At 35.2% G+C, this 13,438-nt stretch overlaps 1 protein-coding gene across 4 annotated transcripts; it reads left to right on the top strand.

Annotated features, from left to right (window-relative positions):
• The first annotated feature begins 404 nt into the window (after window positions 1–404).
• LOC123561600 (cysteine sulfinic acid decarboxylase-like) lies at window positions 405–11,705 on the top strand. 4 transcript variants are annotated; one of them, XM_045354086.2, is made up of 16 exons: window positions 405–558; window positions 1,432–1,615; window positions 2,485–2,618; window positions 3,131–3,224; window positions 4,116–4,206; window positions 4,805–4,911; window positions 5,746–5,861; window positions 6,447–6,581; window positions 6,925–7,041; window positions 7,302–7,366; window positions 7,967–8,045; window positions 8,654–8,735; window positions 9,787–9,904; window positions 10,179–10,233; window positions 10,620–10,709; window positions 10,972–11,705. In XM_045354086.2, exons 1-16 carry the CDS (start codon window positions 547–549, stop codon window positions 11,149–11,151), a joined length of 1,659 nt encoding a protein of 552 aa, XP_045210021.2. In that variant the 5' UTR covers window positions 405–546; the 3' UTR covers window positions 11,152–11,705. The 4 variants fall into 4 exon arrangements, with proteins under 4 accessions (XP_045210021.2, XP_045210018.2, XP_045210019.2 ...); XM_045354083.2 differs by having other exon boundaries at window positions 420–558; window positions 1,407–1,615; XM_045354084.2 differs by lacking the exon at window positions 405–558 and adding an exon at window positions 571–639.
• Window positions 11,706–13,438: the final 1,733 nt, after the last annotated feature.

A 13,438-nucleotide genomic window follows, 5' to 3' on the forward strand; every position in this document is an offset into this window, starting at 1 on the left:
CAGTGAAGCTAACACACAGTAAGATCTGTCCCCGTCTAGTCTTAGATAGCAGGAGTGATGACAAGACCATGACTGAATTCTCTTTAGATAACAAAAGAGTTTGCGGCTTGTCAAGGCTGGTCATGCGAGTGGCTGTGCGGCTGTTGGACAACAATAGTGTACTCGATCAACCACGACTCGGCTTGCAACGACCGAAAACCTAACCAAAACCTACTAATCGAAAGTTGCACTAAATCTCTCAGAGTGAATGTAGCTTTTCCTGAAAAACGCGTCCATATTTTTATTCTACATGACATTCAGCTGTTTCATTGTCAAACGTTTTACAAAGAGCTTTTTTTTTTGCAGTAATGGACTGGCATCTAAAGTTCTTCCGCAAACGTGTTTTTTCTCTGTCGATAATAGCCTTCCCGTAACGAGGAAGTTTACCTTGTTAGCCTTCCCGTAACGAGGAAGTTTACCTTGTAACACAGTCGTGACAGTGGGATTCAGATAATGTTAGCCTCCGGGATCCTCCACGAAGGGAAGTAATTCAAAGATAAAACATGGATGTCATACAAGGTCAGTACTGTTATCATTTTACATGTAGGGCATTTAGGTGTATATGGATAGGTGACTGTGGATTAAGACGGGATTTCTTAAGTATATTCATGTTCTAGATCTACTTTCGATTTGATAATACAATACAAATAATACATTAATAAATCTTTATTTTACGTTTTATAACAGTATAAAATATACACCTGTAAAATTAAATTGATTCTTTTTCTTTTCTTAACTTAAATAAAATGCGACTCTTCTTTAAAAATGCTGTCTTTTCCCAACTGATAACCGTTTAACATCAAAACTCTCGGGTCATTAATTAGAACGCTCCGCAAGAGCGTAGCTAGTCGTTATTCGATATTAAACTGCCAAGTAAGGTAATTTTCCATTACGTGATTCCGTACATTGTATGGTCTTACATATTAATTGTCATCGTGAAACTTTAATAGTGCAGAATTATTCATATGTGTTTAATACGTTCTTCATCGTTGGTTGTATATGATAATTACACGATACCATAAGAGTTTTTATTGTCTGTTAAACTAAAGAGTAAAGATCACTTTCGAATCAGGCTACTTTTTTCTCAAAATAGCACAAGCACTTCAAAAATTCCATTAATATCGTTGCTTCATTGCAATAAATGATTAACTGAATTGGCAGTTTAAACACGCAATTTTTCTTCAAAATATTATTTCACTTCATTTGAAAATCTTTCTTTCATAACAAGCAATATAAACCAATACGGCGATATTTTATATATTAGAAACATAATTTCTTTATTTTAATTAAAATTATTACTGAAAAATAGAATCTGTATAAAAATGTACAATGTAATATTTTACATTATGAATTGCATGCATAAAAAGATACTATTACCTGGTTGATTAAAAGGCACGAGTGATGTCCTTTTCATTGGTCCGGAACACTGCCGTAGTACTTGCATCACGTGTCCTCAGGTCACATATTAGACGTTCCTCGTGTCTAACAAGCTGCTATTCTATCAAAACATCTGAAAAGTGTCACAGATATTTGTCAGCTTCTGTAACCATGGATAAATCACAAGAACCTAACCTAGGTAAGTTTGTTTGTTTGTTGTTTATTTATTTGGGATGAAACATATACATTTATACACATAAATAATGTATAATTTTCTTTAAGACTTTCTTTTCCCCTTAAATTACACTTTGGGGTTTCCGATTACCGTAATATTAATAATACAATTACAGGTTATACGTTGCACAATTATGAGCATATATTGTACATGACAAATTTGGTTGGTTTTATCATAAAGTATGCGTGACTAGCCAACTATTAAGACGCGCGTGTTCAAATGATATTCGGAATGGAATGTCATACATGTACACAAAACCTATATAGCGTGCCACATAAAACGAATATTATAATTTTTTATAAATGATATACATGTAATAAGCCCACCGTAACAACTAATGGCAACCATATACATGTAATAATGGTAACCATCACTGCCACCTTAATTAACCTGTATATATCAACTAGTTTTAACTTTAATTTAAATGTTTTATGCCTTTTATTTCAATATCATTAAGTTACATGTGATAATATTGAGCCCAAATATAGACCACACATCGCCAGGGTACATTTACACGCATGATAAACAGAATATTTGCTACATTACACAGCTGATGTAAATTGCATTTTGTCACTGCATCCATTTAATCTCTACCCTGCTAAATTCCTATAATGGACTTGTCCATCCTTCAACTTGGACAGTATCATTAACTGTTAAAAGGGATGCTTACCAAAAAGATACTGACTGAAAGACAAGCATTGCAGATCATGATCAGGCTGCACGGACGTGCAGGCTGATCATGATCTACACTGGTCGCAAAGGCAGAATCAATCGTGTTCAGTATGATTAGGGTTAAAGATCTCATATTCCAGAATTCCAATATATATTAACAGGAAATGCGTTTGAAGACAGTGAAATTCAAGCGTACATTGATGACATTAAAAATCTTATCGTAGAGGAAGCATTAGTGAAGGGTTCAGACAGAAGTACCAAAGTAGTTGACTTCAAACTACCCGAGGACCTAAAGGTATAAATATTATTTTAAGTCCTTGTGACTAGTACATAACTAAGTACTATGTGATGGTATTTCTTGTTATTTAACTGTGTTGACAGATTTTTTTATTTACCTATATCCGGGACAGGTAACCTATATTTCGGATCGCGGTAACCTATATTTCGGTCAGGGTTTAGCTAAATGCCGTCAGCGCCACCTGATGCGCTATTACTACAATCTCAGGAACAAAAACGGATTGAAAATATGTTTTGTTCCATGCAAAGTTACATGTGCAAATAAGAGCAAATGGCACAATTGAAGATTCGCTTGTATGTGCAGGAACCAGTTCTCATTCATCATTGGTTCATCATAGTCGAGACTGGCCATTGTAAATCTTTGGTACGCGAGAATAGTATGTGATAGCCAGTGATTTTTTTTTAAATTAGCTTAATAAGTAATTTTAGTTCTCATAAAAAGAAGAGGTTTTGTTATAAACGAACTTGAAATATAATCTAAAGTATAATATCATAAAAATAAAATTTCAGAGTTTGCTTCCACTTGACATCAGGAAGGATCCAGCTAACCACAAAGAACTCTTGGATATTTGTAAAACAGTGATAGACTATTCCGTCAAAACAAGTGAGTTTTTAATTTATTATATATTATGTTAAAATAATTTACCTAAGCAGTGACGTGTGTGTGTGTGTGTGTTCGTCTTTTTTCAACAATTTTTCAGTAATATAAACGACGGTGTCAACGTGTAGCAGTGAGTACAATGCCCAACTTTATAGTGCTGCTTTACTGGAATATCACGCAATGGACTCGTGACATGATACCCCACCCAGTCAAATTATACTGACACTGGGCTGACCAGTCATAGCACTATCCTCTTAATGCTGAGCGCCAAGCAAGGAAGCTACTATGCACCATTTTCACGTCTTTGATATGACCCGTCCAGAGATCGCATCCACGACTTTACACACTCGAAGTGGGTATTCTACCACTAGGCTACCGAGGCGGTCGCCTAAACAGTGATAGAATGTTCTGTCAAAACAACTACGATTTTACATAAACAGTGATAGAATGTTCTGTCAAAACAACAATGTATTTTACATAAACAGTGATAGAGTGTTCTGTCAAAACAACAATGTATTTTGCCTATAAACAGTGATAGAGTGTTCTGTCAGAACAACTGTGTATTTTACCTGAACAGTGATAGAGTGTTCTGTCAAAACAACTGTGTATTTTGCCTAAACAGTGATAGAATGTTCTGTCAAAACAACTACGATTTTACATAAACAGTGATAGAATGTTCTGTCAAAACAACTATGTATTTTACATAAACAGTGATAGAGTGTTCTGTCAAACAACTATGTATTTTGCCTAAACAGTGATAGTGTTCTGTCAAAACAAGTGTGCATATCGCATAAACAGTAATATATAGAGGATATTTGTTTGTTAATTAATACATGAAAACATTACGAGACTAAAAAGTAAAATAAAATACGTATATGTGTTTTTCTTCTGTAGGTAATCCACGATTCTTCAACCAACTGTATAGTGGAATAAACATATATGGGTTGACGGGTGCGTGGCTGTCCGATGCGCTGAATACAAACATGTAATACCCTTATTGTTTGTTCATGTTGTGTTTTACTAAACATGCGTAAGCATGGATTCAGATACCACTTATATCAATTCGAGAAGCAGTTCTGCTGAAATATATATAGGTAGCAGAAGTTTTGTTACACCACTATCAAAAAATGTAACACTTACTTAATGTGCATGTTGATCCATAACCGTTTATGAAAATGAGGTAGTTGATCAATTCTTGTCAAGAAAATATAATTTCTTTTTTACTGACAGATCATTGAAAGAAAGACAGATGTGTTCATCTATATCAAGTAACAATAATAAACGTGCTAAAAAGCAACGCTTGGTTATATGATTAATAACTAAACTGTGCACTTTCATGCCACAAGGTTCGTAAACAAATTACCTTTATGCCACAATGTTTACTTTCACGTAAAGCCATACCTTCAGGCATTCCTGATAAGTTTCGAATCTTGAACCGAGTGTGAAACTGTTGTAATATTTACGAAAAAAGCCTATATGCTAGTTTCACTCTGAGACTTCTTTATATCTACTTTGATTTTTAGATAATCATAAAGTACATATCGTAAAACTTTTTCTTTCAATGCGCATTAATATTTTCACAGGCATACATTTGAGGTGGCTCCAGCGTTCATTGTAATAGAGAAGTACCTAATAGAGAAATTGTGTTCCATCATAGGGTACAAAGCCGGGGATGGTATCTTTTGTCCAGGTTTGTAGGATAGCACTTTAAAAACAGTCAGGGCCACATTTAAGTATGTATGACCTACTTACCTCGCTGCTAACTAGTTAGTGTATTGACCATACTGAGTTTTAAGGCAAAAAGGGTACATTATGTCCTGTTGGACATGGTTCATGTCAATATCTGTGGATACTCCTTATGCTGATATACCTGAATAACATTTCAGTGACGACTTCTTATTGTATCGAAATAAAAAAAGAAAGAAAAAAAAACAGAATGAACAATATTTGGGAATCCAAAGAAGTTTTCAGATCGTTCATGTTCAATTTAAAGATTTCAAAAATGTCCACCCTCCATATTTGATTCAAATGTAGAAAATCCTAATCAGATGCATCTAACTTTATTAAATGAGCCGCGCCATGAGAAAACCAACATAGTGGCTTTGCGACCAGCATAGATCCAGACCAGCCTGCGCATCCGCGCAGTCTGATCAGGATCAATGCTGTTCGCTTTCAAAGCCTATTGCGATGAGAGAAACTGTTAGCGAACAGCATGGATCCTGACCAGACTGCGCAGATGCGCAGGCTGGTCTGGATCCATGCTGGTCGCAAACGCACTGTATTTGTTTTCTCATGGCGCGTCTCAAATATAATTATATGTGTAGAGCAAAATTCATAATCAAACGCCATGCAGTAACGTTGTAACTCCCGTTTCTAGCTATACATGCATTACGTATGTCCTGTTTAATATCCCTTGCAAAGGTCTGTTGATTAACTTGTTTATTTTATGTTTACATTAACTATATATCGAATTGTTCATATTTTTAAAAATAAAATTTGAGTCTTATATACCTTTAAATTTCAGGCGGATCTTTTTCAAACATTATGGGCATGAACTTGGCAAGGTATAGAAGTTGTCCAGACTTCAAGAAAACGGGCATGTATGGCATGAAACGAATGAAGCTGTACACATCATCTGAAGTAAATAATTCTTTAAAGGAAATTTATAAATGAGCCGCATCATGAGAAAACCAACATAGTGAGTTTGCGACCAGCATGGATCCAGACCAGCCTGCGCATCCGCATAGTCTGGTCAGGATCAATGCTGTTCGCTTTAAAACAGCAGGGATCCTGACCAGACTGCGAGGATGCGCAGGCTGGTCTGCATCCATGCTGGTCGCAAACGCACTATGTTGTTTTTCTCAAGGTGCGGCTTAAATTTTATTGAGTCTGCACATTTGCCCCATATATTATGGGAAAAACACTTTTCTGATTTTAGAGGGAGATAATATGTTTTATTGAAGTTTTATTTCATTAACATTTATTATCAAAATTTTGAAAAAAAAAATGAAAAAAAAATATCATAATTTTTATAGCGTTACCATATCTGTATCTTCAAACATTTTTTGCTTGCAAATGCTTTCAGATTTATTATCTTTACTTCTGAACTTGCACATTAGTATGGAACTACATACTGATTATTACTTTTTAATTTCTATGAATTTTTATTTACGTTATTACTGACTGTATGCAACAACAGATAAATACACTCATTTCTACTTACATGCGCACTATTCCATGGTGAAAAGTGCAGTTTTTCTTGGCCTTGGATCTGACAATGTTGTTAGAGTGGAAACAGACGAAATAGGGCGTATGAAACCTGAAGAATTAGAAAAGAAAATTAAAGCAGATATTGAAAAGGTATTTTTGATTATTGTTTGGATACTTTTGATAAAATGTTCATCGTATCAAGAAGTTAATTTACCCAAGCTTTGGGTTGTCATGAATTAGATTACCTATTGTTACAGAAAACTGTAGCACGGGCTATTGTCTATTGTAAGATCGGCTATGATGTAATGTCAACAAAGTTCGATTCAAATTAATTTGTTGATAAAACATAAAAAATATTTACACACAAGCCTTTGGTTTGTCGAATTTATTTCTACACACTTAATCACAACATCATTTATCAGTTAGGTAAATTATTCACTTCTGACCTAAATTTTGTGTATTTAAACCTATCTTGTATCTTACTTACATATAGGGAGAAGACCCAACATTTGTTATGGCGACTTCAGGCACTACTGTTCTTGGAGCGTTTGATCAACTGAATGAAATTGCTGATGTATGCGAGAAATACAATATATGGCTGCACTGTGATGTAAGCGAATATGTGTGATAAAGCGGCTGCAGTTGTAAAATTGAAAATCCCATGCCATAAATATTAATTTAGATAAAGAGAAATGGAAATTTTTAATCTTACTAAATATCTGTATAGTTAAGGACGCTAAATATCTGTACAAGCATATAAACTGTATCATAAACAAAAGGACTGCCTTTATTTTTAGATCATTAGTATAATAAAAGTATGTTACTTAACTCGCTAAATGACGCAATTTTTGTCTACTTTCTTCTGTTTAGGCATGTTGGGGAGGCGGCGCTCTACTCTCAGAAAAACACAAACATCTGATGTCTGGAATAGAAAGGTGAACATTACATTTTACTAACATAAAACCCTTTCAATGATTCATGTGGAATTTCCTGGTCATTCTAATCAAATCCATCAAATAATATAAGCAATTATTTTATGTATTCCAAACATTTGATCTTTGAATATATGTCTCTTAAAACAGATTTTGATTCAGGCCAATTATGTAGTTGAAACAATAAGTCCCCATTCCTTTGCGCAATGGTCTCTCCATAACCGTATTCAGAAAACTGTGGATTGTCAAATTCCACTAATGGAGGAATAAAAGGTATCTATCTATTTAACGACAGGATTAATTGTCAACGAAACTGTTTCAAGTATTTCTTTATCTACATGTACTTTGACCAATTTCAGTATTTGCAAATGTATATGAGCCGTGCCATGAGAAAACCAACATAGTGGGTTTGCGACCAGCATGGATCCAGACCAGCCTGCGCATCCGCGCAGTCTGGTCAGGCTCCATGCTGTTCGCTTTTAAAGCCTATTGGAATTGGAGAAACTGTTAGCGAACAGCATGGATCCTGACCAGACTGCGCGGATGCACTATGTTGGTTTTCTCATGGCACGGCTCATATATCGTTGACGTATCCTGTTTCAGAATGCAGTCAGTCAGTTGGAATCTGCATAAAATGTCTACGGCGCCATTACAGTGTTCGGCTTTACTCATCAAAGATAAGGTAGAAGAGTTTACAAGTTCATTTTAGAAAAAATATAACAATATAACATTTTTTTTCTAAAAATAACCATAGAAGAATTTTATTCAATACTTTCGAATTTATAACAGCGATATTTGATAATTTTGCATATACTCCAGTTCGGACTACTTTTAATAATTTCCCATTAAGGCGCTTCAAACACTGTCATTCATAGTTTTAAGTGTAATTTAAATTTATTTCGAATCCAATGCTTCTTTAGTTTCTATGCCCCTTGTATAAATAGAAACAAAAAGTAGTATCATTTAGTTTTGTTTAGAATTACCAGTTCGACGGCTTTAAAACAACAACAACAAAAATGCCCGATTTAATCGTGATTTTGAGACAAATATTTGTTTCGGGTATTTTGGCACATTTTGTTTTTGATCACTTGGGCTACCAAAATGAAATTGCCAGTAACTTTGTTTGTGTGTGTGTGGCAGAAAAATGAAAATGATATTGATTGCTTACCTAATTATCTTTTGACTGTGGGCTTAGCAGTATCCTAGCTTCCCAACTCTGTACAAAATAATATCAGATTTTAATTATATCCTCGAATATCTGCTCTATTTGTACGAGGTGTATAATTACAGGGAAGTTTAGAAGAGTGTAACAGGTACCAGGCAGAATATTTGTTTCAGCAAGACAAATTCTACGACATGTCCTATGATATTGGTAAGGAACTAGCCCAAAACACCCAACGGAACAGAGTCGTAACACATGTTTTGTTGTAATTTATTCAGTCTAAAATTCAGGTCACCATTCTATTGCATCCATATTGTAACTCAGATGTTCCAATTTGATATAATTAAGATAACACCTGTAACGTTACAGTTAAGTATTTTTAACAGAAGCTTGATCTGGGGTGTTGTATTTGGCTCTCGTTGATTTTACGAGACAGATCACACTCAGTGCTTTTGGACTTCGGCGGATCCTTCTCTAGCAAAGTTTACTCGAGCCGAATAATACAGTATCCTGGATGAAGTTACAATGTTTATAACCGCATTGTATTAATACAATAAATTTAAGTCAAACACATTTTGCTGCTTTTCATGTCAAAATATGTCTTATTTCTTAGTTGTCTCTTTTTCAATTTTGTTCCGGGCTTATAGTAATACTTATTTATTTGTTTATGATTCCAACACAACCATTTTCTTCCGATGAAATATCAAAAGAAACTGCCTTTTTAAAGATATATTTCAGTGTTAAGCCAGCCTGTTGGATTGCAGATCTAAGGGTTGTAGGTTAGTGACCTCGATCTACAGATTAGGCCATACTGTTCTCCGTGACTACTTGATAGAATATTTTTTATCGTAAATAATTCGTCTTCATATAGGTAGTTACTTGCGGAAAACACATTTGAGCCGCGCCATGAGAAAACAAACATAGTGGTTTTGCGACCAGCATGGATCCAGACCGTCCTGCGCATCCGCACAGACTGGTCAGGATCCATGCTGTTCGCTAATGGATTCTCTAATTGCAATAGGCTTTGAAAGCGAACAGCATAGATCCTGACCAGAATGCGCGGATGAGCAGGCTGGTCTGGATCCATGCTGGTCGCAAACGCACTATGTTGGTTTTCTCATGATGCAGCTCGTTTGTGGCGGTACGAATTAACTGGAATACTGTTGACATAGAACGGCTCTGAACGCGAAACAACACATTTTCTAAGAAAGTATCACAGACTGTATATCAGTCATAATTCTGTACTTAATACTTTCGTTAGGTGATAAAACCGTTCAGTGCGGTCGTAAAGTAGACGCTTTAAAGGCGTGGCTAATGTGGAAAGCCCTTGGAGATGATGGTATGACTGCTGCTGTGGACAAAGCCTATGATAATGCAAGGTTAGTCCTGATGTTAGTTGATGTTTTCATCAAATCTCCAGCGTAGTTAAAGGTATGGTTAACATTCTGGAAGAACGATTTGCAATATATTTGTATAGCTTTAATTCTTGTATTGACTTCGACAGCCAACAAGAAAGTTTAATTGAATCATGTGTTGACATTGAAATTCCAATAAAGTACGGAAGAGGACAAGTGTCAATCAGCCTTTAACAGTTTTTTTATAATTTATAACACAGAACTCTACTATGGTCAGACATTTGAATTTTCATTTTAGGTATCTGACTGAGCAACTAAGAAAGACCGAGGGATTTAGACTGGTTATGCCGGAGGTAAGAGAAAATCTAAAGCATAATACATTAAAGAAAGCTCCCTTTTTAGCCTGAAGTCAGCAGGTTGCCATTTCACAAAACGTAGTGGATGTTTGAAGGATGAAGTTTTCAGTTCAGAATTAATTTTAAGCTTCCTAACCAATTTTAACAAGATCACACGTTTATAAAATGAAAATATATTAATAAAAATATTACTTGAACTTTAATAAAAAATGAAAACTCTGTTATAGTCAATTTTATCATTTTCGCACCTATATAAAGTATTACCTTTTTATACATAGTTCCATCTGGTGTTTTTTTTCTGGAAGAAACAATCCGAACATAACCGTATGCACCAAGGCTGAAGAATTAATTTAATCACTTTTAATGCTGAATATTTTATATAGTTTCAGTGCACAAATATAGGCTTCTGGTACATTCCGAAATCGCTTCGTGGTCAAGAAGAGACGGCTGAATGGTGGGATAAAGTAGCAAGGGTAAATAGTTCCTAAAAATTTGTCCCTTGAATAGCAGTGTGTGCCTGACACGAAAGAAAAAAGCTAAGAGAAGGATGAATAACTTATTGGTCAAATTATTGTGGAGGCTGTTAACTTCATGTCGTCGTTGATGATCACATAGTGACATACATGGCCGTAAGGCTTGTCCTGTGTTCTGGCATTAGAGTTTTACGTTGTAAACAGATAATTTTTATAGTTTTAGAAAATACAGAAGTAATAAATTCTATTTTTCTCCTTCTAGGTTGCCCCTAAGATAAAGGAGGGAATGGTTAAGCAAGGGACGATGCTGATCGGCTACCAACCGCTTACAGTTAAAGGATTTGTCAACTTTTTCCGCATCATAATAAATAACACTAAATGTGACTATTCGGACATGGATTTTGTTGTCAAAGAAATTGATAGACTAGGAAGGGATTTATAGAGAAATGTGCAAGAACTAAAAGAATAAATGGATACTGACAATGTTAAGGAAAAGGATATTTGTCCAGTCAATGTTTCTGTTTTGTCACCGCAGTTAATGAAAAGTCTTGCGATATGTAATTATCAGACATTTTTTTATTCAGAATAATTCTGTAGAACACCAGGATCTAAATCAGAACAAAAATCGTTGTTATATCTTTAATTGAATAAATTGTAATGTCCTGGTTGATAAAATGTAAAAATATGCAAATATAAAGTATAGGGCGGAACCCTTTAGTTCCAGTTCAACGTCCAACCTTATTTAAATAATCTCCTAAAACGCTTCGTGTTCTACTGCCACATCCGCACGGAAAGAGGGGCAAGAAAGAAATCTTTCAAATATTGGAGCTAATTTATAGAATTGAAAGGAATACTTGAAAAGGGATAACACTACCACACAGTAACGGTCGTTTGACTTGGTTCCTCAAACCGGCTATGAAGAGTGTTCTTTTTTTAAATAATATTCGCATGGGGATTTTTATTGGCAATTTATTCAGCAATAAAAATACCATTAGAGGCGTTTTTCCTCCTCCTTACTCCCCCTATTGCCCCCCACCCATCACCCAGCCCATCCTCCTTTCCCCTTGCATTTGCGCTACCTTTTGCATCCCCTCCCCCTTTACTTTGAGTTAGTTTTCGTGGCTCCCCTTTATTCTGGCTGCCGTAGTCCTAGGGCGGTACACAATTGTTTTTCCTGCTTATATGGATGCGTTTGTGTGATTGTAGGTCTAAAGCAGTACTCTACTGTTTTCTTGTGTCTCACTTGTTCATTTTTCTGTGTTATTTAGTTGAGTGTGGTTGTGTGTTTAATTTTGGTGCAAGAGTGTCTGCGCTTTTGTGGTTTACGTTGTAGTGTGACTGTTATTAAGGAACGTAGCATTCCCTTTGTATATTCATCCTTGTTCTTCTTACTCCTTCAAATCCCCCCGCCCCCTAACCATTTTACCACTTCCTCCTCCTCTATCTATATTTGACATAAATTAATATGTACTTGTTAGATGTTTGAAGCAACCCGTCTGTAATATTTTTCCATTACAACTTCTTTTTGTTGTAGACCTACTTTGCAAATGCGTGGCTTTGAGGCTGTGTTTTTGGTGCTCTGTGCTTCCGGGAAATCTACCATTACCTATTATATATATATATTCGTTCACAAAAAAAAACCCAACAGCAAATAATGCAAACCTACTTCAAAGTGGAAAATAGGAGAATGGCCTGATTCGGTGGTCTTAGTAATATACGAAAGCTACGAATGAAAAATACTTACTTTCGCCTGATTAGCATCTGGCGATGACAATAAACCCTGTAAACATGAAGTCATTGGGCCAACGACGGAAAACCGTCAAAGGATAATCGTTGTTGGGCCACTGTTGGCCCAACAATGATTAATAAGTATTTAAATACAGCTGTTGGGCCAACGTTGAACCAACTTTGAATTTCAGTCACAGATATCTCTGCATTGGCCCAATATTGATTTTCAGAGAAAGACTTATACAGGGAAAACATCGTTGGCCCAGCGTTGGCCCAACGTTGACCCATTAGAAGTAATAATATAATAATTATATATTTTACAGGTGACTGTTTTATCACAAACCCCTACAGGTATACATGTTGTGTATGTGTAACATGCAATATTTAATTAATAAATACTTTTCGCACCAGTTAGTAATCAGTTAAATTTGGGCTAATTAAACCTAAAACTTATCTGCAGCCGTAATGACATTTTGAACTATTTCAAATCTACTACCTTGAAAAAAAAACTGTGAAAAAAAAATGAAGAAAACAACAACACTACTAACTCTATAACAAATATCTAATTTTATACAGTCATAAAATGTTTACAATAAATCTGTTGAGTATTCCAGAACATGAACTCTCGTTAACCCGAGTTATGTAAGAAATCCCAGAAAATGTGGTTAATTTTACTCTCTAGGCTAGATTTCTAGCTGCATATATGTGAAGACAAGGAAACTATTATACATGTGATAGATCTAGAGTTAACAAAACCCGGTCTACCAGCTACAAACTGTAAGTAGAAGTTTTTGAATATTATTGATAAAGTTGTGGAATCTTGTAAACAGAGAATTTCTAATTTATCCGGTATGCAAGTAATATCCATGTGACTTGAACAAAATGTTAAATACTTTTATCTAAAGCTGGCGGATGGCACTTGTGTTGAGTATTAAAGAATATTCTCGTTAATTCTAACATATTTTTCTCGGTTAAATACAGACAAAAATAATTTCATACAT

The sequence above is a fragment of the Mercenaria mercenaria genome, chromosome 10 (assembly GCF_021730395.1).
Source record: "Mercenaria mercenaria strain notata chromosome 10, MADL_Memer_1, whole genome shotgun sequence".
Lineage (NCBI taxonomy): Eukaryota > Metazoa > Mollusca > Bivalvia > Venerida > Veneridae > Mercenaria > Mercenaria mercenaria.